The sequence below is a fragment of the Populus euphratica genome, unplaced genomic scaffold (assembly GCF_000495115.2).
Source record: "Populus euphratica unplaced genomic scaffold, PopEup_1.0 scaffold21.1, whole genome shotgun sequence".
Classification (NCBI taxonomy): domain Eukaryota; kingdom Viridiplantae; phylum Streptophyta; class Magnoliopsida; order Malpighiales; family Salicaceae; genus Populus; species Populus euphratica.
Genome location: NW_011499887.1, coordinates 388,909 through 416,607, shown reverse-complemented (window position 1 = coordinate 416,607; position 27,699 = coordinate 388,909). Strand labels below are relative to the sequence as shown.

Sequence of the window (27,699 nt, the reverse complement as noted above, 5' to 3'; positions counted from 1 at the left end):
CATTATTTTCAGTCTTGAAAAAACAGGATTCCAAGACAAGATGTACCGTTGCAAGCATTAACCCCAATTCTTGGGCACTTTCCGCCAACCCAAACACATGCCAAAGCTTCCTACGTCAGGGACATGCATTTCTCTCTATTAACTGATATTAACAAGTCTGCACCATTTCACCAAGCTAGTGGCAAGAATGCGCTGTGAAGAGAAGCGACGCCAGCTCCATAAGGCCCTTCTCAACACTCTTTATCCACAACAACATGTACAATTTCTGTCGCATACAATGCCTGTAATTTTCGTTTTCTTTTTATTCGCTTTCTGAATGGATTAAATGAAATGCAGGAAACAGAAGATGGAAAAGGCCCTGTAAGCACAGCGAATGATGGGTTTGATGTTAGTCTGGTCCCAGGTTTGAGTGGTTTATGCTATTGTTTAATCAAAAGCCCTTAGTCACTTAAACACAATATTTGAGATTGTTGAGCTTTTGATTGCAGATGATTATGGGCTGCGACAGAGTGGTTCATCGACAAGTCAGGAAGATGGTGGTGGTGGTGAGGGCAGATTAGAATCGGAGACCCTCAAGTTGACTAGAGCTCAAAGGAAGAGGCAACGTCGAAAGAAGCTCAAGGAGGATATTTCTCGTCGAGGAAAAATTATTGGGCCATTGCCTCTGTCGAGCAATGACGTAGAACGTGGCTGTAGTAGTGCAGTTAAAGAAGGCAGCCCAGCTGTTCGAGAAAATGCTGATGAGGATGATAGTCATCTTAGTGCTGCTGGCAGTAACAACCTTGGTAAGAAAACTAGCAGACCTACAGACGTATTTTTTTGGGAAATAACTTGATGCTTTTATTTGTTTATGAGTTTTCTTCAGGAGGTGGTGCTAACCAGAGCAAGCTAAAGCAGAGGAGGATGGCTAAGAGGCAGGCAAGGGAAAGGTTGAAGCCTTCCATTGTGGAGACTGATGTTCAGGACCAAACTTTGAAGTCTACAACAGAGGAGACCGGTGATCAAGGTTAGAAATTGGAGTAGAAATGTCGTTGAGTAATGCCATCAATTTAATTTCCTTGTGCTGCATCGACATGCCAGAAACCAGCAAGGACGTTACTTCAGTTAACAAGTCTTTCTTAAAGCTTTTGATCTTTTATTAGCTGTTGCAACAGTGCGTATTCATTGTAGAGTGCATGGTTTCTTGGATTCTTGAAACAGATCAGATATGAACAACGCTATGATGCTAGTCCATGCAGATTGCAGACGAAAGGAAAATCAAATAAGCAGCCTCTATTCTATTGTGATAGATATTCATAGGGTGGATTCACAAGGAAACTAAGCACTGCTATGCCGTCGTCTTTCAGATCTTGAACATGCATTTCTCTCTTGACTTGATGTTGGCTTGAGTAAATTGGCTGTTTTAAGTCTTTTAATAATTTGTATCAGTTTTTTTTGTACCAAAGATAACAACTTAGTGTTGATCCTACAAGTTTTTGGACTGCCCAATCATCTAGCTGATAGTTCCTTGTAAGCTCCTTCAAAGTAGCCAATACATGCTGTGATCCTGGACTTCTAACACCATTGTAATTGAAGATTTGTGGTCCTAAACTTCTCACACCATTACTCAAAAGCTGCTCAAGACTGTACAGCCACATGGAAATTTAGCAACTTTAAAGTGTCCAGAGGCAGAATTGCTGCGATAAAAAGAGATGCTTCTTGACAAGAACAATTACAACAAAGCACATGCATGAGCAGCCAAGTCACAACAACTTAATGGAAACAGTGTCATGGCAGCCATTTTATACCCCTTTTCTTTGAACAAGAGACTTTGATTTGAACCAAAAACCACGTGTACACATCTTTCCATCTGGATTTGCAGAATAATCGTGCATAATTAAAGCATGCGGGTTAGAGCTTCTGAAAGATGGATTTAAAAGATTCAAAGACCTTGGTTCATAGGGTAGTTTTCTTCTCTTAAGATTCACAGATGGGTTTAAAATTGCACCATGTTCTACTCGAGTAGAACTGCTGCCCTTGGTTTTCCCCCTCGTAATTGCTTCCCCTCATAATTTCTCGAGAACCAAACAAATTCTCTCAATTTCAGAACAAAAATTAACGAATTGATTAACCTAGAAAGAAAAAGTCAAGAAGAGAGTAAATAGCTCCAACGAGGCCAGCAGCACTGTCAAGCTTTGATCTTTTCAAATTAAAAAATTCTCTCTCTCTCTCTGCTTTGATCTTTTCAGTTCATATGGTGTTTGAAGTAATTGAGGTTTTGGTTTTCTTCTCGCCGCGAACAACACTGTCCAGCTTCTCTCGAGCGCCACAAACCAGCAACAACGATGTGGGGTTTTTTCACTCCCACGGGCTACTATAGCCAAGGAGATGGTTTGGCTAAGAACCACTTGGTAAGGTCTTGGCGGCATGTGCTGTAGAAATTTTCGATCATTATCCCCTGGAGGCTTCATATTTCGTACAAATGAGAGCGAAACAGCGACAGGTAATGAAACACAGGGATAATTGCTGGGAAAAGGTCAGACATGAGAGCGAGAGGGAGTTGGATTACGTGCAAGTATTACAGAAACATTGCTAGAAATCTTACAAAACCTGCATTTTCTTTTTAAATTTTCAATTTCTTCTCATGGATTTATTCTATGTCTTCAACCAAATATATTTATAGTTCATTTATTTATGTATCATTACTTCTTCGCCACTTATATTTCTGTATTTAGTCCAGGGCAACAAGCAAACAAAAAAAGGATCCAAAAAGTTGAAATCAATGGAGGCTCAGACTTTATTTTGAAATGAAGAGCATAGGTTCAAAAGGTTTTGTGAATATTAATGATGTTACGAACCATCATGCTTGGACGAGAAAGCTACAAGACAAACCCGAACCTGCAGGGTAAGCATGGAGACCAATCATCTCTCAAAAGAAGGAAAAAACCTACAAAGAAATAAAAGGAGTGAATTCTGCGAGAGTCTCTTCATTTATACAGAGCTGCTGGTGAAACACAATATTCCACTGCCTTCAGCAAGACTAGTTGAGGACAACGGCTGCATGTTAATTCAACCATCCCTTTGCCAACAGAGAATATGTAGCCATGTCGGCACCAGAATGGAAGGCTTGAACCACCCTAGATAAGGTTTTCTGCCATTCAACAAAGGATTCGCATGAGCAAGTGCCGAGTACTAGAAAATCATGTATAATTCAATTTTATACATAAAAGCCACTCAGAAAACTGAGATAATAGATGTAACATCATTCTGTTCAGCTGCTCATGAACAACTAACATCCACGGCTAGAATCTTCCAGGATCGAATGATCAGCAGCAACTAACATCCACGGCTAGAATCTTCCAGGATCGAATGATTAGCAGGAAAGGAATTGGGGATTGGGATCATAAGGTAAGGCCGGTGAGTTCAGATTGCCTATTTTTCAGAAATCAGCACAATGTCAATGCTCATCTAAGGTTATGGATCTGCTATTGTATTCAAATCCAGTGATCCAAAATCCTGATGCCCAAAACATAGGCATTGTAGCAACCAACCGCAAGGTAGTCACTGATCTACCATAGGTGGTCTAAAGAAAACAGGATGTCAAACTTGGAAATCTTAAAAGGAGTAAACCCAGGATCTTAGTCCCTATAATGCCCAGAAAAGCGCCATGATTTGGTCAAGAAAATAAGTTCAAGTGGCATGCCAGCAATTCCGTTCTTTATGTGCATAAACTCACTCACTCACCCACCAAAAAAAATCATGCTTCCATCATACAAAGTCCTTGATAAGTGGAACATTATCCTTCAATCATGCACCAGTTTAAGCCCCAAAAAGCAAGAATATCAACAGACTCGCACATTGTAATGCAGATAAAGCATAAAGGAAAAGGAAACTAAAGATAAAGCAACCACACACAATAAAGAACCTCGAGATTCCCATGCTAAAAAGTGCCACTACATGTTCCTCCCTCATCGCTACTCAAATTTATGGGTTGCAAAGCCTTCAATTATGGCCATGGTGTTTTTTACTCTTTCTTCAAGGAGTAAAGCACACCATGGCCACCAAATCATTGATTAAAATTGGTCATAAAATCACTCCATGCATTCATCATTATTATTACTTTACACTACAAATAACTAATCACCATGCTATAAGGGGAAAAAAACCCAAAAAACTTCAAGTTACTCTTTCAAATTATTGTTTAAGTGCCTGTTTGTTATGTTTTCTAGCTCCAACCGCAGTTTTCACCATGCAAACACGAGTCCAAAAGGGTGTTTGGCCAAAACAACCTTGAAATTTGAATTTTTCATTGCAGAGTCACAGTATTTTTAAATCATTTTGATATAATTAATATACTGATACATTTACCATTTTAAAAAGCAACTGCAGCAAGAAATAAACCAACAAAACTAACCTTTGTTTTTCCTTCTTGTTGTAATCAATTTATTTACCAAGGCCCGTCATCAGGATAATCAAACGACGTCTCGGTGACGGTGTTAGAATCCAGTAAATCAGGGTGCACGAAACCATACTTCCTCAGCACTTGATTATCAGCAAAATTCAAAGCCTTGACCATCCCAGTCCAGCAAGTCTCCCCTTCATACATCTGATTGTGGTCCCCGCTACAAGGTTGACAGCCAGTAAAATGCGTGATAAACGGTCTTCTCCAGCTGCCTTTTCCATTCCCTGCCTCTCTCAGGTGTGGCTCTCTAAACACACCGTATTGCTCACTCACTTTCTCTGCATGTCGTCTCCTCAATTTCCCATCTTCCTTTTCTAACTCCGTGTACTTCTCCGTTATGTTATCATACGTTGGCAGTATATCTGCCCAATAACCTTCAAAATAATACTCCCCTTCTAAGTAAATCTTCTCCGTTAAACTCTTATCTTTGTAAAGCAAATATGTCAAACCCGACTGGTCGTCTGACTCAGGGAACAGTTTGTCCTTGAATACTGACCGTTGGATCTCACCCCATTTTTCATATTCTGAACTCATAGGACCCATGCTGCTCCATTTCTCCATGAAATCCATGGACCACTGACAATTTCTAATCAGAAAAACGCCAGCGTTTAAGGCGGTCCAGCTCTTCTTCTCGTAGATCAGTTTTTCCCACCCGTGAACGATCAGATTATGTTTCTTGTAATCGTAACGTTGTAACGGAAGCTTGTACTCCATGTCGGTGAACATAGCATCCGAGTCAACCCACCAAATCCACTCAGCTTCTGGGTGAGCCAACATGGCTGCTTTAACGACTGGTAGTTTGGCCCAGTAACTATGCATCTTTGGATGTAACAAAACGTTGTTGTAAAAGATATCATAACCGTGGATTCTACAATAATCAACCTTGTTTTTAAAGAATCTCAAGAGTAAATGATCACCTATTGGGTTCTTACATGGTTTTGGTTGTGATCCAGTCACAAGAACCACACGATCACGAGCACCTGGGGCAAACGAAGGGTGATGTTTAAGCCACTCTTTTCGTTTCTCGTCCCAGTTCTTGATCGGTTTCTCGATAGAGTAACTCAGCTCTTGATCGTCATAGAAGGTCTGGTCTGGTGGGTCGTAGTGTAAATTGACTTCAGGGTTTTCTTGAACGCATTCATGGGCATGGGTGTTGGCGACAGATTTCGCACTTGTTTTGGGGTCGAAATTGTGAGAAAGTGCATAGGACCAAAGTGACCAAACTAGTAAAAAAGCCAGTAAAGCAGCACCAAGATAGAGAGACCCATCACTGAAACAGGAAGAGGGTTTGGTTCTGACACTTGATTTAGCCATTGGAGAGAACTGAGACTTGCTTTGAGACAATTCTGGCGTGACCATTTTACAAAACAGCAGCTATATAGTACGACGGAGAGAAATCAGCTAGGTTAGTATTTTGTTTGGCTTGTGTTATGGCAAGTAGTGAGAGTGCAAGTTTACTGCGTAAGTAAGCTTTAAAGCACCTACCAAGCTTGAGTCCTAAATTTAGAGCAAGTTTTGGTTGGGTTTTATAGCAAATAAGGAGGCGGGCTCTGTTGTTTGTGATTAATAAAGTGAGGACTGGGGCGTAGAGAGCGTCGGTTTCATGCGCCAGGGAGGCTAAAATGCGCCGGGGTGGCTAAATTAGGTCTAGAAAGTAGAAATCACATGATGCCTCTTTCTACATTTACTCAGCATAGGTTATTTTATTTTAAATCGGATTAAATCAATTTCTTTACATCCAGTTTTTATTTTTAGAATTGTAATTGCGATTATTTTTTAAATTATTTTTATATTAAAATATATATTAATAATATTTTTTATTTTTTAAAAATTATTTTTAATATTAATATATTAAAATAATTTAAAAACACTAAAAATATATTAATTTAAACTAAATAACCAGCTTAGCTTTTGCCAGACTCTACTTTCTAAGATTTTATTTTTACTTATATTAAATTTATGTAAATTTACGTTCACACCACTAAAAAAAATTAGAAAAGACCACAAACAAAAAAACATTTTATGTGCATCATCATGTTTTGAATTTTTATCGTGCATCCGTCTCTAAGGCTCTCTAGCCACCTTAAAAGCTTTGCTATCATTCTCGAATCCGATTTATAAATTATATTTTCAAAAATTAAAATTATTCAATCTGCACCGTAATGACATTTTGATGTATAATATTAGAGCCCGCCTAATTTAAAAGTTCACTTAAGCAATGAACCCTCACTTAACAAAAAACAAAATTAAAAAAATAAATAAGATATATTTATTATTTATATTTTATAAAATAAATATTATTTTTATTTAATAAAAAATATCAAATTCGAAATGAACATCGAGAAAGACTTTACCTATCACATACATAAAAGTTAATAAAAAAATATTTTAAAAATATTTTAAAAAAAATTTGTTTATAGTTTTGTTAAAGGTTTTTATTCATCTTAAGCTGTCTTATATAGCGTTGAAAAAAATAAATATTTTTATTATTATTATTTCTTTTAGTTTTTTTAATGCAATACTTGTTATATTCATTGTTATTAAGATTTTTTAATTTTTTTATATAAAAAAAGTTATAATAATGTTTAGTAAGTGGAGACATGGATAAATAAAAATTAAATATTTTAATTATCTTTCTGTATCCATGTGATTTTGATCTTTAAAAATATTAATATGTAATAAACTCTTTATCCTTTACTTTTTTTGCGTTATATTTTTTGTATTATAAAATATAAGAATAAAGTATTTAAACGAGTAAAAATGGATATTGGATGTGAAAAACAGAGAGGCACGTGTGATGTTCAGAGCTAGACTTTAGACAATACATGGCGTGAACTATGGCTGAAATGGGACGCGTGTCGGTGAGGTGTTGCATGTTAGAAGTGACACGACGAGACACGTGAAAATGCTTCGGCCGACACTTTTTTATTTTTGATATGGTGTTTTTTTGTTTTTTAATTGAGAAAGCGTTTTTTATTTTAACTTTCTCTTCAGATTAATTTTTGAATTCAAAGAATTGTAAACATAAATGCTATCACAATATTGAATTTTAAAACCGTATAATATTGAAGTAGCTTTTATATTTTACCAAACTATAAAGAAAAAATTATTTATTGAGGAAAATATCTTCTATTTTATTTTTAATGAGCCTCCCATATAATTATATTTTAAAATTTAATTTTTTAGAATTTAAAATAATATATTTTTTATTATAAAATATATCTTTAATTTATTTTATATGAAAAAATCATTTTCATAGCAGTTTTAATTAAATAATCTTTTTTCACACCTACCTTTTAAAATCTAGAATTAAAAATATTTTTTTAAACAGTTTTTATTTAAAACACTACCACAAAAAATACATGAATTCATCTCACAATAAGTAAATAAAGCTTTATTGTGAAAGAGAAAACAAAAGGATGTATGAAACGGCATAGGCATGTTAAAGGCTTGGATGGGCTATAGTTTTGGTTAAGATTTTATTAATTTTTTTATTAGTTTTATATGAAAAAAAATTATAATTTTTTATTGATTTATCAAAAAAATTTGCATGGAGCTTTCTAATATGATGTTTTAGTTTGAATTAAATTTTTTGAATTTTTAGATAAATTCAAAAATTTAATGAAAAATCACAATGTGATTAGTTTTATGTTATTGGGTGTAATTTTTAATATGACTATCAAATTGAACTAAAATTTTATAATGAATCTTAAAATATATTAAATAAAATCTAGTTAAAATTTTAGGACGAATAGAGCTTGGTAGTCCTAACAAAAAAAATATTAAATAAGAGCAAAACGATTTATTAAGGGTAAAATAGTTATTTGCCAATAAAAAAACAAAACAAATCAACTCTTCTTTCCTTTTATATGTTATTAATTGGGCAGAAGCATAATAAAAAAAGAAAGAAAAGAAAAGGCAAGAGAAAAACATAAAGGGAAACATAAAAAAAACATCTAAGGTAAAAAAATAAGAAAAGTAAAAGAATAAACTTGTAAACTTACAAAGTCCAATTTATAATACACTAATATAATAAAAAATCAAGTAAAGGAAAGAGAAATTGAGAGAGAAAAAAAATTTAATTACTTTGTTACGTTATTGAGATGAGATTATTATGTTATTCCGATTAAGGGGTTTTTATAATATTAATTTAGATTTAATTATAGATAAATTATATTTCACAAAATATCAAAAGATGTAATTTTAATAGTGAGTTTATTTTTACTTTCATTTCAATTTTATATACTTTTAAATTTATTTTTTAATATTTTAGATAGTATATTTAAATTAAAAATTTATTGTTAATATCAAAAATTTATATACATGAATTAATAATTAATTTTAAAAAAATTATATATTTATTTAATAATTTAGGATATGAAAAATTATTAGCTGGCTTTACAATTTTATATGTTATTTTGAGATTATAAATAATAATTACGAAAACCATAATACTAGATGTTTGTTACAATTAAATAAGGTTTTAGTGATTAAATACTGAAATTTTGTATGCTATGCGCTGGATATTTACCTATTTATCAGTAATTATTTACTTATATTTTATAATTGACTCGTAATTAAAATTACGGTATAGTGACAGATTAATGAATAAATTAGGGGAAAAAACAAAGAAAGGGAATGGGCAAGCCGAAGTTGCAACCGGAAAGCCATAGCCTCCTCCTCTATGTGAGGAGGCAGACAACTTGGTGAGGCATCTGCAGACACTCTGACGGTTCCGAGCATAGTTGAGTTCTGAGATTAGTTAATTTTAACGGACATACAAAATTAATATAAAGATTAGGAATAAAAAATCTCAAACAACAGCTGAGAAGCATTTCGCTTTTCTACTGCGTCAACTTAAAAGCTGTTGATTGATACACAATGACATTAATCTACGATATCAACTACTTTTAGCATTCAGGATTTACTTTCCTCAGCATCCTTGCAGGTCTCGCCACTTGAGGTAAACCAGCCCAGCATGGTAATGAGTATAAGCTCCAGCCACCACCAATACATGGAAAAGCTGGTGGCTGTGCCCTGCAATGTCGAATTTCCCAGGCATCCATCTTTCCGGAATCCTGGTGGCATAAACCAGTGCTCCGAGTCCATAGAAAATCCCCATCAAAACCTCATAGCCAGCTGTTTGAAGGGCTTCAGGTTGATGCCAGAACAAGATGAGCTTGTGCAGAATAGGTGCTATCCCGGACAAGCCCATGCCGAGGAAGAGGGACGCGCGAACGGTACGAAATTCAGGGTTTTGGAACACTGGCAGGAGCGAAACCAATAGGGTGGCGACTCCCAAGACAGTTATGAACCCCATGTACAGGTTACAGAAAAAAGGATTGCACATGAAGGAGTAGTACACGGGAGGGCAAAAGGAGGTAGAAATAAGAGCTGCAATTCCGGCATAGTCAAGCCTAAGCAGGATGTATGATGAACGCTTGGAATGGCACGAGAGAAGGTGGCACGTGCTGCTAGCTAGCAAGCAAAACATGGCCCCGCCCAAGAAAGCATAGAATGGCCATCGTGTGATTGGCCTCATCATCATTAGGGGTGCTATTATGTTTGTAACATCCTCCTTCACGGTCCGCTGCATTTAATAGGATAAAAAAAACCCATTAGCCAACCCAAGGTTCAAGATGAGAAAAGAAAAGCAACGAAAACAGAGACAAAGTTTAGATGGAAGAATCCATAAACAAACTACTGAATATACAAAACGGTGGAAAGCCACCATTGAAAATAAAACCAGCATCAATAAAGAATACTCTTTCAAACAGTTTTCTTCTTGCACCTGTTGATAGATTGGAATGCAAATCTAATCATCAACATAAAAACACCATTTGGTCTGTGCTCAGGTGTGACAGACTTAAAATATTGGCGAAATCCGGCGGTGCGAGATATGATAGCCCATTCAATAAAATGCACCTTCAGCATCGAATAGGTTCTCCTGTGACTTTATGCAGAACTTAGTTCTATGTAACTATGTTACATGTAATTACTTGGAAGTCCAAGATTATAGATAAGTGTTGCTTTCACTTCTCATCATAGAAAAAGTAATGCATTTACACAATATAGTTTGAACTATCTTTTTAACATATTAATGGCTTCTATGCAAACAGCACAAATTTCAGTTGCAAGCCATCTGTTGCTCAGAAACTTAGTTGAGAAGTTTTGAGATTCAGAGCTCATGTAATTGGCAAGTTACCTATTTCTGATTTCGCACAAGTTTAATCGATCTTTTAAATGCAAAGAAGGCAAAACTCAAATCTTTCAAATATTCAGTTCCCAGGACAGTATCAATCAACACACCACAACAAAAGCAGAAGGATGAAAGAATTTCACGGACAACATTCTTGCTAGAACATGTAATGACAAGATTAAAACTAAGAATACTTCAGAAGACAATGGCAAGTTAGCAATCAGCCCTTTACAGGTAGAGCCAAAACGTCAGAGGCAGAGACAAGTTTTAAAACTAAATTGTCGATGAGATACTTCCATTCGCTAAGATCAGAACAGAGTGGAAAATAACCAAACACTTTTCCTAACTTTAACTTATAAAGAAAAGATGAAGATATATGAAATTCATTGTCAGGAAATTCAATGTAATTACAGAATTAATCCGAAGAATTGAGGAAAAAGATCGTTACCAGAACATAAACATCAGTCTGGTTACCATGTGAGAACCGCTCAGGCAAACAATTGTATAGGAGGTCCATAACATGCCATCCTGAGAGTGATGGAAGCATATCAATTGAAGGAAATGTACTCTTCAACTCCTCCCTAAGTTTGTGAAGATCAGGCATGGTGGGTAAAGAGGGAAGGCATTCTTGCAATTTGTGCAAATCAGCTTTTAACACCTCTGGAAGATGGAGAGAATGAAGATCAACAACCTTTGGAACCTTCATTGCAGTGTATATGGTTAGGGAAAGGAAAAGGAAGAACCCAATCAAATGCCTGCAGTGAATCAATAATCTGTAATTAAAGACACAAAGCAGAACATCTAGCTTATGAACCAAAACTTAAGAAAAAAATTTGTATCCTCTGATTTTTGTCCTCTTATCTTCAATTCCTCATTGGAAATGGAAACATCACGGTCACATGGACAAACAGAACACTACTTTGCTAAATACAAAATCCAAAAAGCCTCAAACTTTTCAATACAAAATCAAGCAAGAAACATAAGCGATCAATCTTCCCTAAACAGTAAAGAGCCCCAACAATCCACGTGTTGCCAACATCTACAACAGTTATCACACAAACAAAAAACAAGAGACTTTAACTCCTTCAAAATACGAAATAGTGGGTTCCTAACAGAAGGGAAACTTACGTCCAAACATTCAATGTCTCATTATGGATAGTGAAGACACTTAGCAGAACCTGCTTCAATGGCCATTCAGGACGGTAATGGCCCACAATGAACTCGTTGTCCCTTAAATATCCAGGCAAAGAATGGTACTCTACAAGCTGATACTGAACTTTGTTACATAATCTCTTCCCTTTTCCTTCCCTTGAAACAGTTGCTGGGACCTTCTCAATTGTTTCAGTTATCAGCTCCGAACCCTCACTCATTTCATTTACACCAGCCATTCTCTGTTGAAACAAATGCATGCATGCCATAAAAAAAAATATCAGATCATTTCAAATAATAGCTAGCACCCGATTTTCAAGTAACATTTGATTGTCAAGGACACAAAAGAGAGAGACAAAAACGACAGAAAAAAAAAAATTGTCTCCGGGAATTCACTGAAAAAATTGTTCCAAAAACTAATTTAATTTATGTTTTTGTATCTATCTCTTTAACCAACACGTTTCTTCTGATCTGTCTTTTTCTATCTTAGAACACTGCCAGAATGCAATCTAGAAATCTTATAATATATTATTCATAGATTCTATTTATTTATTTTTTATGTGAGGGAGAAGAATACAAGTCCTAATATAGTAAATAATATCTCTGTATATTTAATATTATTGAAGATTTCTAAGTTTACGTTTGATGAACATTCAGAATCATTCATCAACGTTTTGTTTCATCGTTTTTCAAGGGAAACCACAAGATTCATATAAAAAAAACAAGAATTCAAGAAACTCTAAGTTGATGACGTCTTTTATCGAATTCATTCCAAGGAAAAGAAAGAAAAATAAAATGGGGATGGAAAAGAAGCAAGAAACCAAATTAGAAAACGGTACCTGAAGCTGAAACTGAAACGCAGATGACGATGATGATGATAGTCTTCACGTGCAAAAGAAATGACAAGCTCTAAAAACTAAAAATAAAAACACAAACGTGCTTGCTCAAGCCTTAAGGTTACACGTGGCCGTGGGAGAATGAAGAGAAACAGAGAGAGAGGAGAGAAGACACCAAATTTATTCTTATTGAAAGAGCTAGCGATACCGACACCCAGAAGCGTGAGAAAGCAGAGAATGAGAATAAACAGAGAGATGCTTTTGAATGCGAATAATTCCTATGATGGTTATGCTTCCGTGCTAACTCTAAATTAATTAATATCGTTGTTTTCTTATGATATTTCTATATTAAATAAGTATGATAATTACAACATTTTATTATTATTTTATAAAAAAATTTGATAGCCTTGGAAAAGGGACTCGTATAAAATTTATTTAAGAAATTAATTTATTTTGTGTATTATTTATAAAAAACATTTTTTAATTTTTTTTGTGCATTAAAAATAAGTGTCGCAAAGTCTTAATGTAATGTATGACATGATTATTTGGAATTTTATGCTTTTTTGTATTTTATTTATTTGAATAGATTTTGGATATGAATGAAAAAGAGAGTGGCGGTATCAAATATCTAGTGGGTATTTGTTTTTGTGTTGCAATCAAAGTGCTTTTTAAATTGATAATTTCTTAATTAGGTGTTTTTGAAAGGTATTAACATGTTAAAAAACTATTTTAATATATTTTTAATTAAAAAATATTATCAAAATAAAACTGCATTACAATACTAAAAACACGATTAATTGACTAATAGTAGGGATATAATAGAAAAACCAAATAGTTAACCGTTTGACTTGTTTGATAAAAAGATGACAATTTTGAACTATACCAAAACGAAAAGACAGAAAATATCTTTTTGAGTAATATTATATTGCAAGCCGTTCTAACTTTACTTTATAATTAAAGTTTAATTTATCTTGATGAATGTAATGATTATTGATTAAGCCGACGTAAAATCAATATGTTAGTGTTTCTTAATTATATATATAATTAAAGCAATCAGGTGTATAAGATGTTAGTTGATATATTTCACGCATATAATTTCAGTTATAACCCAAAATCAATGATGAAAATACAAAAAAAAATCTCTTGATATCAGTTAAAAAAATTATTTTAAATATAATTTAGTTATTTTATTATATTTTAAAAAAGTAAAAAAAAAACCTTAATTAGACCCTTATTGGAAATTTCTTGGTTTTAAAAATAATTTAATCATTTTATTATGCTTAAAAAAAATAAAAAGACTTGTCTATCTCTAATTCATCCAATAATAATAATAACTCGTGAATCTTGAAAAAAAACTATAATACTTTCAATAAACAGTTTAATAATCTTTTGTTATATATATATTACAAATTTCAAGTATGAGAGGTTAAGGAAAAGAAGTGAACAACTCGATAGTACAAGCCTCGACGTGTCTCATTGAAAAATAAATAATAATAATAAATAAAAAGCCAGTAAACCAAAATTTCCTCAAACTCAGCTTCGTATCATTTAGGGCCCACAAAAGAGGCACTTCAGATGACACGTAGCACGTGGGGGACAACACATTGCCTCTTTTTAAAATACACACAAACTGCAAATTGACCAAAAAATTGGACAATTGTTAGTCATAATGATTATTTAAGACTCTTTTAATTTTTGTTTTATGTGTATTTTAAAAAAAAAATCATTTAAAAAATATCAAATTAATATTTTAAAAAAATCAATAATTTTATCGATATCACAATAATATTTAAAAATTAAAAAAAAAATGATATATAACTTTTTATTCTTAGATGAAAATATATTATTTAAAAAATTTATCACCTGATATAATTCAAGACTGATTACATAAAAAAATATTATTACCATAAAATATTCTACTTGGAATGGGTAACGACTTACGGCTGCGCGTGGGTGACACGCATATCCCGTGGATGGCAAACACATGCAAGTGACGCTTCGATGTATTTGGTGGCACAAGCAAAGTTTTGGATTTTATTTTTTACACAAATCTGTTTCTTCTGGTTTAGGAGGAAAATAGAGGCCAGCTTGTGAAAATCTAAGGAACAGTAGTGGAGATGGAAATCTGCTAGTGACGGAGTTGTTTGTCGTCAGCGGGTGGTGTGTAGGTGCTGTCGGGTTGAAAGCTTGAAACAGAGAAGAGGGAGGCTATCTTTGGGTATGTTTTAGCTTGGGGTTTAATGGGTCTATGGTGGCTATATGGTGTTAACCGAGTGAGGAGGCTGCTATTGGGTCGCTACTGGTGGTGGTTCTACCGTGTGTGAGTTGGTGGCGGTTCAGTGCTGGTTCAGTCAATTAGAGATGGAATGAAGGGAAAGGTTATGGTGGGAGAGCTAGTCTAAGAGGCAACTGGAAAAGAAAGAGAAACAAATAAAAAGCTTAGGGTTTTCATTTGCCAATCGGGGGCTCGAGGTATGTATTTTTAAATTATAATAATAAATATAAACTTTATTTTTTTAATTTAAATTTATTTAAAATAAAAAATAAAAAAATTAACTGAAAATATTCTGATGATCTTTTTAACCGAAAATCAGGAAAAAAAAATAATACACTATATCCTTGTTGACAAATCATATCTTTGATTGAAATTAATTATTAATTTTTTAATATCTAATTTTTAATCTCTCCAGAAACTAAATTAAAAATAAATGGTTTCAAATTAGATTACAACAAGTTTTAATGTAATATATCATAAATAAAAATTCTTTTAAATAATAATAAACTCAACTAGAGGAGAACACGAATATTTGATAGACATTGTCTTTGACACCCCGATCCATCCACTCATCGGCTTTGATTTGTCTTTGAAAAAACAGATCCAACATGCTTCACCGAGTCACTGAACAAGCATTGATCAAAAGACATTCCGTGGCATTGGGTCGAGAGAAGCCAAGAGGAAGCAAACCCGAGCATGTTTTTCGATCGAGATAGTTGTTTATTAAATTATTAGATTCATTTGAATATATGAAATTGTTGGGAAATTAGGAATAACTAGATATTAATTACCCGGATCAATTAAGTGAAATACAATTTATAAGTTCTAATTTTATTTTTTATTTACAGTAAAAACAGAATCAAACAATGATTAAATATAATGTAAATAATTACAAAATCAATACCAAGATTTTTAACATGGAAAACCCGATGCGGGAAAAATCACGGGACCGTAATCCACCTAAAAACTTTTATTATCAACAAATAATGGGTTCACAATTATTCTTTCTCAAATTCAACTAAGGAATACAACATATATATCATCAAGAACAACTTATTCTCGGATTACAACAAGATTAAAAGAGAATTATTTGAGAAAAACTCACAATACTAACAATCCTGTTTTCTATCAAAACAGTCAGCTTCCACACCACCAATATTCGATCCAGCCGTCCAGAATAAAGAGTAACGTGTCTAGAAGCTGCTGTCAAAATCTTAGCCCGATTCAACAGTGAACGAGTTGAAAATCAAAGGAAGAACACATGCTACTCTCCAGCCTCTTCTTCTCTTTTTCTCTCTTGATTTTCTTTTTCTGCAGTACTCGAACCACGTTAATTTTAATATCAAGAGACAGAAATTAATGTGGTGGTTCCACCATCACATTATGCGAGACCACACACAACACAAATCAATACAATAAATACTTCTTTAGTTTTTTTTTTTAAATCATATTCACTCCATAGTTATTTTGTACATTTTCGAGATTATAAATCAGATTCACTTCGGAGTTCATGTTTTTCGATCGAGATAGTTGTTTATTAACAGCAAACTTTTCTCAAAATTGCCTTTCGAGTCAACTCAAACAAACCAACAGTATAAAATGAAAGATAAATCCATCTTTCTAAAGGCCACGTTTGAGAAAGCATTGGGAAAAAAAAATCAGAGAGACCGAGCTTTTGATATATAAATATTGTAAGCAGCTTCCATTTTCAGCACTTGCTTGGAGACATGTCTTGGCTTGACTTGAAATCCTTCCTCCAGCATTTCTTCGCAAAACATTTCCCTGGCATGGTTGCATCAAGTGCTTTACCACGAGACAATTGAGGCGTGTTTTGCTTAATAAGGTTGTAGCATCCTTTCACCATTTCCTGTTTTCATTTTTGTCATGAAACCGTAGTTTTATTACTCTGATTACATTTAATCTATTACAGACAAAAGTTTGCACACATAAGAACAAGTTAATCATCAGAAGTCGTTCTTACACTTCCCTGACCAGATTTAATGAAGATAATACTGGAGATTTACCTTGTTCATTCTGTTGTGAAAGCACTCCAATTTGGGGCAACCAATACTCTGATCAGTCACCCATAGCACTGCAGCTGCTGCTATTGTGGATGGAGTATAAGCCAAGATATTCATCACTGTTAAGAATTCATGCAAAGCTAGCTGTAATTCTTGTATGTGTAAAAGAGATTGAAAGGTTTGATTACCCTATGAATTACCTCTACATGTGCTGATAATAACATCGGATGAATGAGCTAAGATGAGATTCTTACTTCTGGGGCTGAGATGTGAAAGCTTAGCAATGAAATAATGCAGAAAAGAGAAAGGCGTAATGATGTGTAATCGCCACTTGAGACTGCCCATTACCAAAAGTTCCATCCTTCGAACTGTACTTGGTTTAAATAAGAATCTGGGTTCTAGTGTTTGTATGTCTAAAAGAGATGGGACTCTTGTTTCCTCCAATTTTGCTGCTAAAGATAGGCAGGCTACCGCTAATAGCTGCAGGGGCCATCCTTTACCTTTCTGCACGAAACAACAATTAATGACCCAATCAATGAGAAATCGATCCTTTACCTTTCTGCACGAAACAACTATTAATGACCCAATCAATGAGAAATCGAGTGGCTAAATTCTGTCAAATCATTTGGGCATGATCCTAATATATATTAGAATAGACAATAATTGATTTTGATGCCTACTTCTTGTTTTATCTATATGTGGCTCCAATCTAGTCACATTATGTTTGTATGATGAATTAGCAGTTGATCATACTATAATACAATAATGATCATCTTTAAGTCAAGAACACATTACCTGCAAAGTATGAGATAATATGAAACAATGAAAATAGTTAGCAGAGAGATATGCTGTCTCGGGCCTAAACCGGTAGTAAGCATGCACCTGCAAAGCAGAGAGAGTCTACTTAGCAAGGAAGAAAGGAAAAAAAAAATACACAAGGGAGTAGGATTAAAACACTAGCATCAACCTTCAACATCCAATTCAGCGTGTCTTGATGAGCAGAACCAGATTCTGGAATGTCAGGAAATCGAGTAATTAGCTCAGTTTCTGGCATTTGATGAAGCTCGGAAACGAGGATGTTATCGATATAGCTCTCGTCGATATCAACTGGAAGATATGCAGAGTTGATTTCACTAATGCCACCATCATTACTGGAACAAAGTGCATCACCAGCTGTTTCATTGCAGTACAAGTTAACAGAAGGAGTGGAAACATCTGCAGAGACAGACATGTTGTAGCTGATTTTTACTCAGTTGAACTGATCATCATCTGCTTTTCCTGTCACGCATTGGAGTAAAGGTTCAGAACTTTTTCGTTGCTTGTGGTGTCTTTGTATGTAATTTATACAGATTATTACAACACTGTTGATTCTGTCACTTCACAGATCACAGCATTGAGGTAATTTGCATGAAGCTTCCTCGAAGAGAAGCCAAAATGCTGTAGGGCCAATTCTAAGATAGGCACTGACTAAACTCCTGTTGCAGTGCTTGTCTTGTATCCAAATTTCCTGCAATAATACAGGCTTGCTTAAGGCATGTTTAGTAGGAAAGTTGCGTTTTTTAGCTGTAATTATGGTTTTTAGCTATGATTGTGGCTTTTTAAAAATCACAAATTATAACTTCTGAAAATAATACCCAACACTTAAAAGTTACGGCCACAGCTCAAAGCCACAGGCATGACCAAATTGGCGATTTCCACGTGGTCACTCAAGCGTAGTACCTTTTCGGTGCAATTCCTGTGGAGAAACTTTATTTAACCAAAATGACGACGTTTCCAAGCTGTTTTTAGTCTTATAAAGATGTATCTTGGGCCGGGAGATCTAGTGAGGTGATCACCCGGCCCAAGAAAATTAAAATGCACACCGCTAATCCTGTGGAGAAGGCTTGTGAATTATGGTCCTTGGAGATGGGCTCAGATCCAAGGAAAAGCATAACCAGCCCTCCTTTGCTGACCCGATTTTTATATTTTCTTAGATGTTTATTAATATAAATTTATTAAGCTAGGTCTTGTGGCTCGTGCATTTTATACATGTTTACATATTCTAAATTGAATAATTAATATGACGCTCTATATATAATGTATAAGTCGTTTATTTTTCATGGAAATATTCATTGCAATTTTGGGCCTCTTGTTTTGTGATTTTTCTTCTTTTAATAAATAAAATGTCACCGAGAGATGCTTTAACTCGAGGATTGTGCTCTTGTTTTTTGAGGCTGATTTTATAGTTTTTAAATCTACCATGGAGCTGGGTTGCGGGTTAAGAGGATGGGCTCTAAAAAATTTTTAAAAAATTAAAATTAAAATAAATTCAGTGTGTTTTTTAACCAGGTTAATCATGTTTTTTTTTTATTTTTGAATCCTCTGGCCTTAGGTTAGCTGGATACGATTAGGTGTCGAGGTTTTAAAACAATGGCTGAGTTGACAGGAGTGACCATAAAAAATCGTCATCATTCTGTTAGGTCACGGAGAGTGATAGGCAGAAGGGGAGAGAATTGAAAATTCAATGAAAGTTTAGGAGGTAATTGGTACAAACGAAAGTTTATGGGAGAAATTTGAGAGATAACGAAACCTCGAGGAGGTGGACTAAGGTTATCATAGTTCAACCATCTAGTAAATCGGTTCAGTAATAAAAATTTAGAATAAAAAATTTATTTTTTATAATTTATATTTAAATTTTATAATTATAAAAACTTATTTTATTGTTAATTTTAATATTCATGAAAATTAGTTAAGATATGCAAAAAAATAATCCGGATATTTAACATAAATTAAAAAAAATTATCAAAGTTAAACTTATTTTTCTAATATTTTTATACAAGCTAATAGAAACATCCTCCCGTAAAAAACTTAAACTTTACTAAATTACATAAAAAATGTAAATTAAAAAAACAAATTGCCGTGTGGTTTTAAAAACATTTATTTTTATTTTTTATGTTTTTTCAAGGTTTGAGTTATATATTAAGACATGCCTATCAATTTCGAAAAGAATATATGAAAAAATAATGCTTTATTTTAGGATAAATGAGGATCCAATAATGTTTCATCCAACATGTATTCTTAGCTCGGTAGTGAACTTTTACCATCCAAAACAAGTTTGACCGGCTAACATAAAAAGGGACAAAAATCATATTAAAATTGAGTGCCCATCATAAAAGAGGATAACAATTGTTTTTAAAAATATTTTTATTTAAAAATATATTAATTTTTTTAACATCAATACATTAAAATAATTTAAAAAAATAAAAAAAATAATTTAAAATAAAATTTTATTTAAAATTTTTGTGAAATGTTCTAAACCACAAAAATCATTAATAGAAGACAAATTGAACAAGAGAAGCTTGAGAGTTTGTTAAAATCTCACCTCCCCTCACAAATGGCAGGCTTGACCACACCGTGCCTTATCTCAAAACCAAAGAGCAGCCACCATCATTTGGCATGGGTAGGGTTTTTTTTGGTAGCCGTTGTTAGATGTGATTAGGGTTAGTTAGGTTCCCATAAGATGGGCTAATCAACTAACCAAATCTAATGGCCTATCAAGTATTAATACAAAAACCCAAGAACAAAGGCAACGAAGAGTGGGAAATTTCTCAAGGAGTTTCCTTGTATGCTCACAAATATTCATTAAATTTAGATAAAATTTTATGACGATAGAGTAGAGTATGTGGGCCAAACATCCGACCTTTAAATATTGAAAAAGAAAAACCATGCACGGTGGTGATTTGATTGATGATAAAATCAAATCCATGATAGAAAAGAATGATTTGATTTTAAAGAAGGTATTCGTCAGCAAAACCCATGATGATCATTTAAAGTTTATCATCATCCTCTTCTCCAACGGGATCAGAAAGCAAGATGCAAAGGGTAATGTGATTATGTTTTTCTTTTGGTATTTTAAAAATATTTAAATTTTTTATTTTAAATTAATATTTCTAAATTATTTTGATATATTAATATTAAAAATATTTTAAAAAATAACTATAATAGTATAAACGCTCAAGCTCAATTCTTTCTTGTTGAAAATAAAAAAGAAATAAAGAAAATCTCCCATTAATTTCTTTGTGAAAAATCGCATCAAGTCAACCATGAATACGCACCCATTATTTGGCACCCTAAATGCTTTGCATTTAAAACTCTCCTCCACGCTGTACCAGGCAGGATTGCCCAGATGAACACGTTATGCTGTGTCCATTGAACATCATCTTTAATTGTCAAAGAAAAATTCACCACAACGAATTGAATTGCATTAATTGCAGAGAGTGGCTCCGCTGCCAAATTAGTGTGCAGAATTCATGGAATCTGTCTCCCCAGTACATGAAAACAGCTTGCCGTGTATTTAATATTATCTTTTTTTATTTGAAAATATATTAAAATGATTTTTTATATATTCTTTTAATGCTAGAATGATAAAACTATATAAAAAAACATTTTAAAAAAACATTTTGAAGTTTTTATAAGTAAAATGAACTCTTAAAACACACTTAAAAAACAAGTAATGCTTTTCCATACATGGAGAAGATGTTGTAACATTGAGAGGCCAGAGATGCTGATCTTGTTTTGTAGAGTGCAAAGGTCGAATCTTCAACTCTTGCTGGTCACATCCATATTCAGGTATCTGTGTGGCCATTGCATCCCAAGACAAAATCAGGGATCCTTTGGTATGGAGATATTTTAGATTTTTTTTTTTTGCTAATTAATTAGTAGCCTTTGATGTTAAAAATATTTGTGTTTTTTTCATTAAAAATGTTGCATATTAAGGGATTTGAGATGTATTTTCCCTTCTTAGATGACGGGGATCGCATGCCTTGGTGGGAGGAAATGAGATTTTTTTATTTTATTTTGATGTTTTTGTTTTTATATTATTCTGAATTAATGGACTAGCAGGCCTTTATTTTTATCATTAATAACAATAATTAACATAATATTTTAATCCTGATTAAGTTTTAATTGTTTGATTTTTTTAATAAATTTATTATTTTACTCGGTAGTTTTAATTATGAAATTAAATTCATAATTATACGATATGTTAAAGAGGTTTAATACTTTTTTAGTTATTTATCTAGACATAGATTATTATAAATTAAAATATTTACAAAAAAAAATTATCATAGATTAAAATAGTGTAATAACAAAGTTGTTATTTCTAAAAAAAATTGTTAGACATACAATGGAAGGTGAGATTTTTTATTTTTTAATGGACCTTTGACATAAAATAAATAATTGGAAACAAAATGACCGGTTTGAATTTTGCTGAAGCAAGATAAAACTTTCAGCGAGGCATGGCAAGACTGTCTACCCCGAGTCAAGGAATGGCATGGTTGCCATACCCTAAGCACTCGGGTCAGACAAAGAAGTGAGTCCTCAATGCTTGGGTTAGTCGTTGAGGCCAAACACTAGACTTTAAAGTCCGGTGACATGATCCAAGGTATTTGGGTTTGACATTTGGATCCATAGCTCATGGGTCTGTAAATCCGCGTCCTTGGATCTTTTTAAGTCTCCCTAGCTCCGTTGACCCGCACCTAAGGTCCGTAAACTCCTATAGGGGTTGCAAACCTATGCTCTTGAGTCTAACTTTTAAGATGAGATTAAAATTCCCGAATCTAATATTATAGTCAGACTTAAATTTAATTTTTTGGTTTGTTATTGCTGCTAGATCTAAGATTTTTTGATTTAGCATTGTCAGACTCCAAATTTTTAAATTTTATTTTTATATTATTACTAAAAAAAATAACTATTTGAATCTAATTAAACATATTGGTTTTAAATATAATTAATATATTATAAATTTGTTTATATGTATAGTTATCTAGAAGAAATACCATGTTGAAAAATTAAATATTACAAGTCTCAATAATTAAACATTAATTTTTATTAAGTTCACATGAATGAGTCAAATATGATGAAAACACATTATTGGTTCAATTTTGATTAAAAAACATATTACATTTTCAATAATCACATTAAATATATATATATATATATATATATATAAATCCGTATACGAAACGACTCCTTGATTTCAAACCATATTTGGATAGTATGCGACTATGCATGCCAAACAATATCAATTATGTTTCCAAACAAGTATTATGAGGTTTAGGTAAAGTTGCATTAATAAGTTGAACTTTGAAAATTCACTTTAAGCTATGATCAAGATTTTATTTTAAGCAAAATGCGATGGCTTATACTTGAAATATAGAACATTGGATCACAATACCAAACAGCTTTCTAGTGATGCGCTTTTGTAAATTTATTTTTAATCAAATTTTATTTTTTTTAAATCACTAAACACGTTTTATGAAGGACTCACCAAACTATCAATCAATAAGAACAAAATACTTGACCCTTCAAATATTCTATAGTTAATTAATTCCACTTAAAATTCGCTTGAAACTTTAATTATAAAAATACTATCATCTATACTTTTTATAAAACTAGTATTTTAAAACGCCAAACACACTTCACACAAGTATAAATAACAAGCTGGGAATCGTGCGTTGCCCCCCACCTCCATCGTGTATGGTCCAAGAATACATTTCATGCAAAACAAAAGCGAAACGTTTATGAAAGCCTTCTTACTTTTTCTGCCTTGTTCGATGATACAATAAATCTCCCCACTCCCTCCCCCCACCGGCCTAATCTTTTCCGTCTCCTTCTTTCACCTCCAACACTCAAAAATTCTGATCTCAATCTCACACACGCTATTGCTGTATGCGTCACGCAACATGACATGATCAGAGGCCTTGAGCTATGAACGTTGTTTTGAGCTGATCAGCTAGCTTGGTAGCGTAGACTAGTAGTCGTACTTTGCGATCAGGAAGTTCTGCAAAGTTGCGGTTTTGTGGTTTCTTTTGAGTATTTTTTTACTTCTCGATTTTCAGTGAATCTCTATGTCACATCCCTGCTGGATTCTTGCCGTACATCTTGAACGTGAATAAGCGTCAGCCCTATTAAATATTCTTCTGTATAAACCTAATTGCCCTCTGGCAAGCAACCTCCGGCATTCAAGGCTATACACATACACGTATATAGTTCATTTATCCTTGTTTCTCGCTCGTTTGCTTTGGATCAAAACAACCAAGAAGAAGATCATGGGAAATTGTCAAGCAGCGGAGGCAGCAACTGTCGTGATACAACATCCGGGAAACAAGATCGAGAGGATTTACTGGTCTGTTAGTGCTCATGAAATCATGAACTCGAATCCTGGTCACTATGTGGCACATGTTGTAACATCACCAACAACGAGGACAGAAAACGGGTTGCCATTGAAACAGCTCAAGCTTCTTCGACCTGATGATACTTTGCTCATTGGTCATGTTTATCGACTTGTCAGCTTTGAAGGTAATTATTTACATTATACATATGAAATTGGCAATAACCTTTTTAATTTAATTCCTTTTGCTTCCAGATGTGTTGAAAGAGTTTGCTGCAAAAAAATGTGTGAAATTGGGAAAGTTGTTGAAAGAGAGTAGAGGGCTTGGGGGAGAAATGAAGAGGAAGAACTCGTCAGATTTGCTCAACCCCATTTCTAATTCTGACAACTCCATCAAGGTAACATGGCCAAGAAGCTTCAAATCTTTTCTCTTTCCTTTTATTACCAGGGAGGGACACGGTATCTTCCCTGTTAATCTTGTGTCTTCTCAACTCATTAAAGCATCTTTCTTTTCAATTAGAAAGGCATACCTAATTAAAGTAGGGACAAAATTGAAAAAGGAAAAGAAAAGAAAAGAGTCTAGCACAGATTTTCTTTCCCTCAAGATTTCTTGACACTGTCATCATAATTCTTTTTATCAATGAAAATGAAACAAGCTTCCTCAACGTCTGAGGAAGCTCGTGATCATAGTTAAAAATAAAAGGTGATATTTAAATTCCAGATGATTGCATTTTCTAGACTACATAGAGCTCTCTAACCGTGGAGCATCATGGTTTCTTGTTTGCTTCCGCTGGTTAATGAGCTCTCACGTGCACAGAGAGTAAAGACAAGGGAAATTCTGTCCATTGTTGCCGTGTAGGATTGAGGTCAATAAAATTGTCTTGTCAGAGCTTTAAAGAAGGGAGGATATGGGATATAATTTTATGGGCACTGGCGAGGTAGGTGGGAGGGCGATTTTGTTCAGCTCTTGTCATGTCTCGTGTAATTATCAAAACTGTATAAAAAACAACGTTTTTAATGGCAAAAACACATATTTGCTCCGCAGATGCGTAGCCAGATAGAGTTTCAGAGTGCGTTTGGAATTGTGTCCGAAAACATTTAAAAACTTATTTTTTTTAGTTAATATATTTTTTATTTTTTAAAATTATTTTGATTTGTTTGGTAATGCAATATAGAATACTTTTACAAAAATATTTTTTAATAAAAAATATATTAATATTTTTTTTATTTTTTAAAAATTATTTTTAAAATCAACAAATCAAAATAATTTTAAAAAATAAAAAAAATATTAATATATTTTTTAAATAAAAAGCATTTCAAAAAACAATAATAACGATATTTCCGAACACACTATTAATTATGGTCTTAGATGCACTCAGACTGCAAAACCCAGCAATTAGTTTAACAAATTACATCCAAGTTTCTTGTTTCTCCTCTATAGAAGTTTAGTTTGGTTACCTTGCCGGATTGAAGAGATATGTCTTCATGTAATGTCTATTTTAAAAAGTAAAAAAAAATGCAATTATGTTTTTATCTCCTCATCAAATATGTTTTTGTCTACTTTTCATTTCAATAATAATAATAATGAAATTTATTAAAATGATTTTTAAATTTTTATACATTGTAACTATAAAAACTATGAATTTAATACTTTTTAAAAATCTTACAAAAACAAAGAGTACCACACACCATGTCCCTATTGGAGTTGCAACTTTATTTCTGTACATATTTTGGCTAAATCGGAACTTTTATTTCAATGATTGATTTGCTTGCAATATTAAACTAAATCATCACCTCAAGTGCTTGTTAGATAATCACGAGGATCATATTTTCTCCCACTTTACAACTGGCTGCAGCTTCAAAAGTATATAGTAGAGGGCTACTACAAGCAAGGGCAGCTAGCTTAGCTAGTCCTTGGCCATGGAGTCTTTTCATTATTTGTCCAATTCGCAAGGGACAAGGTTGACGTGTACCCACAAATCAAAAGATGCTTGATTTGTTTTCCAGTATTTCAAGATTTTATGTGGTGAATGCTTGTTAAAAAGAAGTGATCAATAATGAAATGAACAACAGTGCAGGTGTGAAAATCGGAATTGTTATTGTCTCATGTATGGTATCTGTCCATTTGAGTTTTCTTTTTATCTTTTTGCAGGTGGAGCAGGAGGTTAACCGACTGGGAAGCAATGGTGGCAGTACAAGCAGCAGCAGCAGAGGAGGAGTGGGGATGCATTATGGTGCTGGTGGGGGGCAATGGAAGCCAGCCTTGCAGAGCATTTCAGAAACTGGAACTTGAAAAGCACAACCTTGCACCTTCTCCACTATCTTTCACACAAGTTAAAACCCCCTCTTAAGCATCCAGCACTGCCTGCCATTTTCTTCCATGAATCACATGCTAAAAACAACAAAAAACATGCCCTTCCTTTCACTCTCCTCAATACGTTCATATTCTCTAGCTCCCCCACCACCCCTTCTTCTCTTTTCAGAACATCAACATGCACATTAATCAGTTTCCACTACTAGACCTAGCTAGGTGTTTCTGTCGCCAGATATATGTAACTCATTTGGACTCCTACGTATATATGGATAATCCCCTTTGCTTAAGTGTAATTAGCACGTATTTATATACATAAAAATTGTTAATTTGGTGGCCTTGCATTGCATATCAACCCTTTAAATACCAGCGGGGCTTAGTCTATACTAATTTTCTGAGAAAGGCTGGTCTTAATTTCAAGTAAAAGCTTTGAAAACTTGCTTCAAAGGATTTCTTTGGTGAGTGTTTATTGCCTCCCTCTGAGAAGGGTAGGAGCTGTCCCTGTCCAGCATAAAAGCCTACAGAGTCGCTGTTCTCAATTTTAGGATGCCATTTCGGAAGGCGATAGGCTGATCTCGACTCTGGACTTGCCGCGAGTGCAGGGTTCCTTCACAGAAGCAGATCGATTTTTAATTTAATCAAGGTGGTAGTATATTTTGGGAAAAAATCAAGATTCTAATTGTACAGAATAGCAAGGGATCATTCAGTATATCAGAAACCGTTTTCATCTCTCTCGTATAATAATACGGAAATCTATAGATAATTTTTATTATAGATTTTGTATTTTTATGAAAGAAAGAAGTGCAAATATTAAAATGCATAATAAGGTTTCATAAAAAGCAAATACATATGGAATATATCAGTACATATGTGACTCCATAAATTAAATTACATCTCGAGTTCAAACTTAAAAGGATAATTCTAATTATCCCGCTAGCATAAGATAAAGAACATGCTGTCGTTATGGATAGGCATGGATGAGGATGAAGATGAATATGGTGATGGAGCATATGGTAAAAAGGAGAATTGACACTTGCGGTCCACGACGAGCCATATTGCGATAAATATAAACAAGAAAAGAAATGAAAAGAAGCAACACATGGTGGTGGTATCACCACTTAGGTTCCTTTTCCCCATTTAACAAAGTAAAGGGTAAGTAAACTGTTTTGCCCATTGAATTAATGATCCACGATCAACTCGCTTTTGATGTATGCTCCAATTGTAATATTGGGAAGTTTATAGATTTTTTTTTATTCTTTATTTTTTTATTTTTTTTAGATTAACGTGGGTGTCCTGGCTAGTTTGAGCGCACCACGA

The 27,699-nt window shown here is 33.7% G+C and overlaps 5 protein-coding genes across 7 annotated transcripts; 2 read left to right on the top strand and 3 right to left on the bottom strand.

The window, feature by feature from the left end:
* The first annotated feature begins 6 nt into the window (after positions 1-6).
* On the top strand, positions 7-1,558 carry LOC105130471 (uncharacterized). Of its 2 annotated transcripts, none has more exons than XM_011033010.1 (5): positions 7-256; positions 337-403; positions 489-782; positions 863-1,006; positions 1,201-1,558. In XM_011033010.1, exons 1-5 carry the CDS (start codon positions 188-190, stop codon positions 1,209-1,211), a joined length of 585 nt encoding a protein of 194 aa, XP_011031312.1. In that variant the 5' UTR covers positions 7-187; the 3' UTR covers positions 1,212-1,558. The 2 variants fall into 2 exon arrangements, with proteins under 2 accessions (XP_011031312.1, XP_011031311.1); XM_011033009.1 differs by having other exon boundaries at positions 489-785; positions 866-1,006.
* Positions 1,559-2,752: 1,194 nt separating this feature from the next.
* LOC105130470 (putative glycosyltransferase 7) lies at positions 2,753-6,057 on the bottom strand. Its single transcript, XM_011033007.1, has 2 exons — positions 4,394-6,057; positions 2,753-3,130 (listed from the first exon to the last, which is right to left on the bottom strand). Exon 1 carries the CDS (start codon positions 5,798-5,800, stop codon positions 4,427-4,429), a length of 1,374 nt encoding a protein of 457 aa, XP_011031309.1. The 5' UTR covers positions 5,801-6,057; the 3' UTR covers positions 2,753-3,130; positions 4,394-4,426.
* Positions 6,058-9,203: 3,146 nt separating this feature from the next.
* On the bottom strand, positions 9,204-12,918 carry LOC105130469 (heptahelical transmembrane protein 4-like). The gene is made up of 4 exons (XM_011033006.1): positions 12,629-12,918; positions 11,769-12,031; positions 11,089-11,395; positions 9,204-10,031 (listed from the first exon to the last, which is right to left on the bottom strand). The coding sequence occupies exons 2-4, from the start codon at positions 12,026-12,028 to the stop codon at positions 9,375-9,377; spliced, it is 1,224 nt and encodes a 407-aa protein (XP_011031308.1). The 5' UTR covers positions 12,029-12,031; positions 12,629-12,918; the 3' UTR covers positions 9,204-9,374.
* Positions 12,919-16,407: 3,489 nt separating this feature from the next.
* Positions 16,408-18,363, bottom strand: LOC105130467 (cyclin-D1-1-like). 2 transcript variants are annotated; one of them, XM_011033004.1, is made up of 6 exons: positions 18,199-18,363; positions 17,883-18,168; positions 17,717-17,803; positions 17,122-17,425; positions 16,925-17,040; positions 16,408-16,767 (listed from the first exon to the last, which is right to left on the bottom strand). In XM_011033004.1, exons 2-6 carry the CDS (start codon positions 18,150-18,152, stop codon positions 16,609-16,611), a joined length of 936 nt encoding a protein of 311 aa, XP_011031306.1. In that variant the 5' UTR covers positions 18,153-18,168; positions 18,199-18,363; the 3' UTR covers positions 16,408-16,608. The 2 variants fall into 2 exon arrangements, with proteins under 2 accessions (XP_011031306.1, XP_011031307.1); XM_011033005.1 differs by having other exon boundaries at positions 17,889-18,363.
* Positions 18,364-23,392: 5,029 nt separating this feature from the next.
* On the top strand, positions 23,393-26,711 carry LOC105130466 (DUF4228 domain protein). Its single transcript, XM_011033003.1, has 3 exons — positions 23,393-24,259; positions 24,327-24,469; positions 26,224-26,711. Exons 1-3 carry the CDS (start codon positions 24,010-24,012, stop codon positions 26,362-26,364), a joined length of 534 nt encoding a protein of 177 aa, XP_011031305.1. The 5' UTR covers positions 23,393-24,009; the 3' UTR covers positions 26,365-26,711.
* Positions 26,712-27,699: the final 988 nt, after the last annotated feature.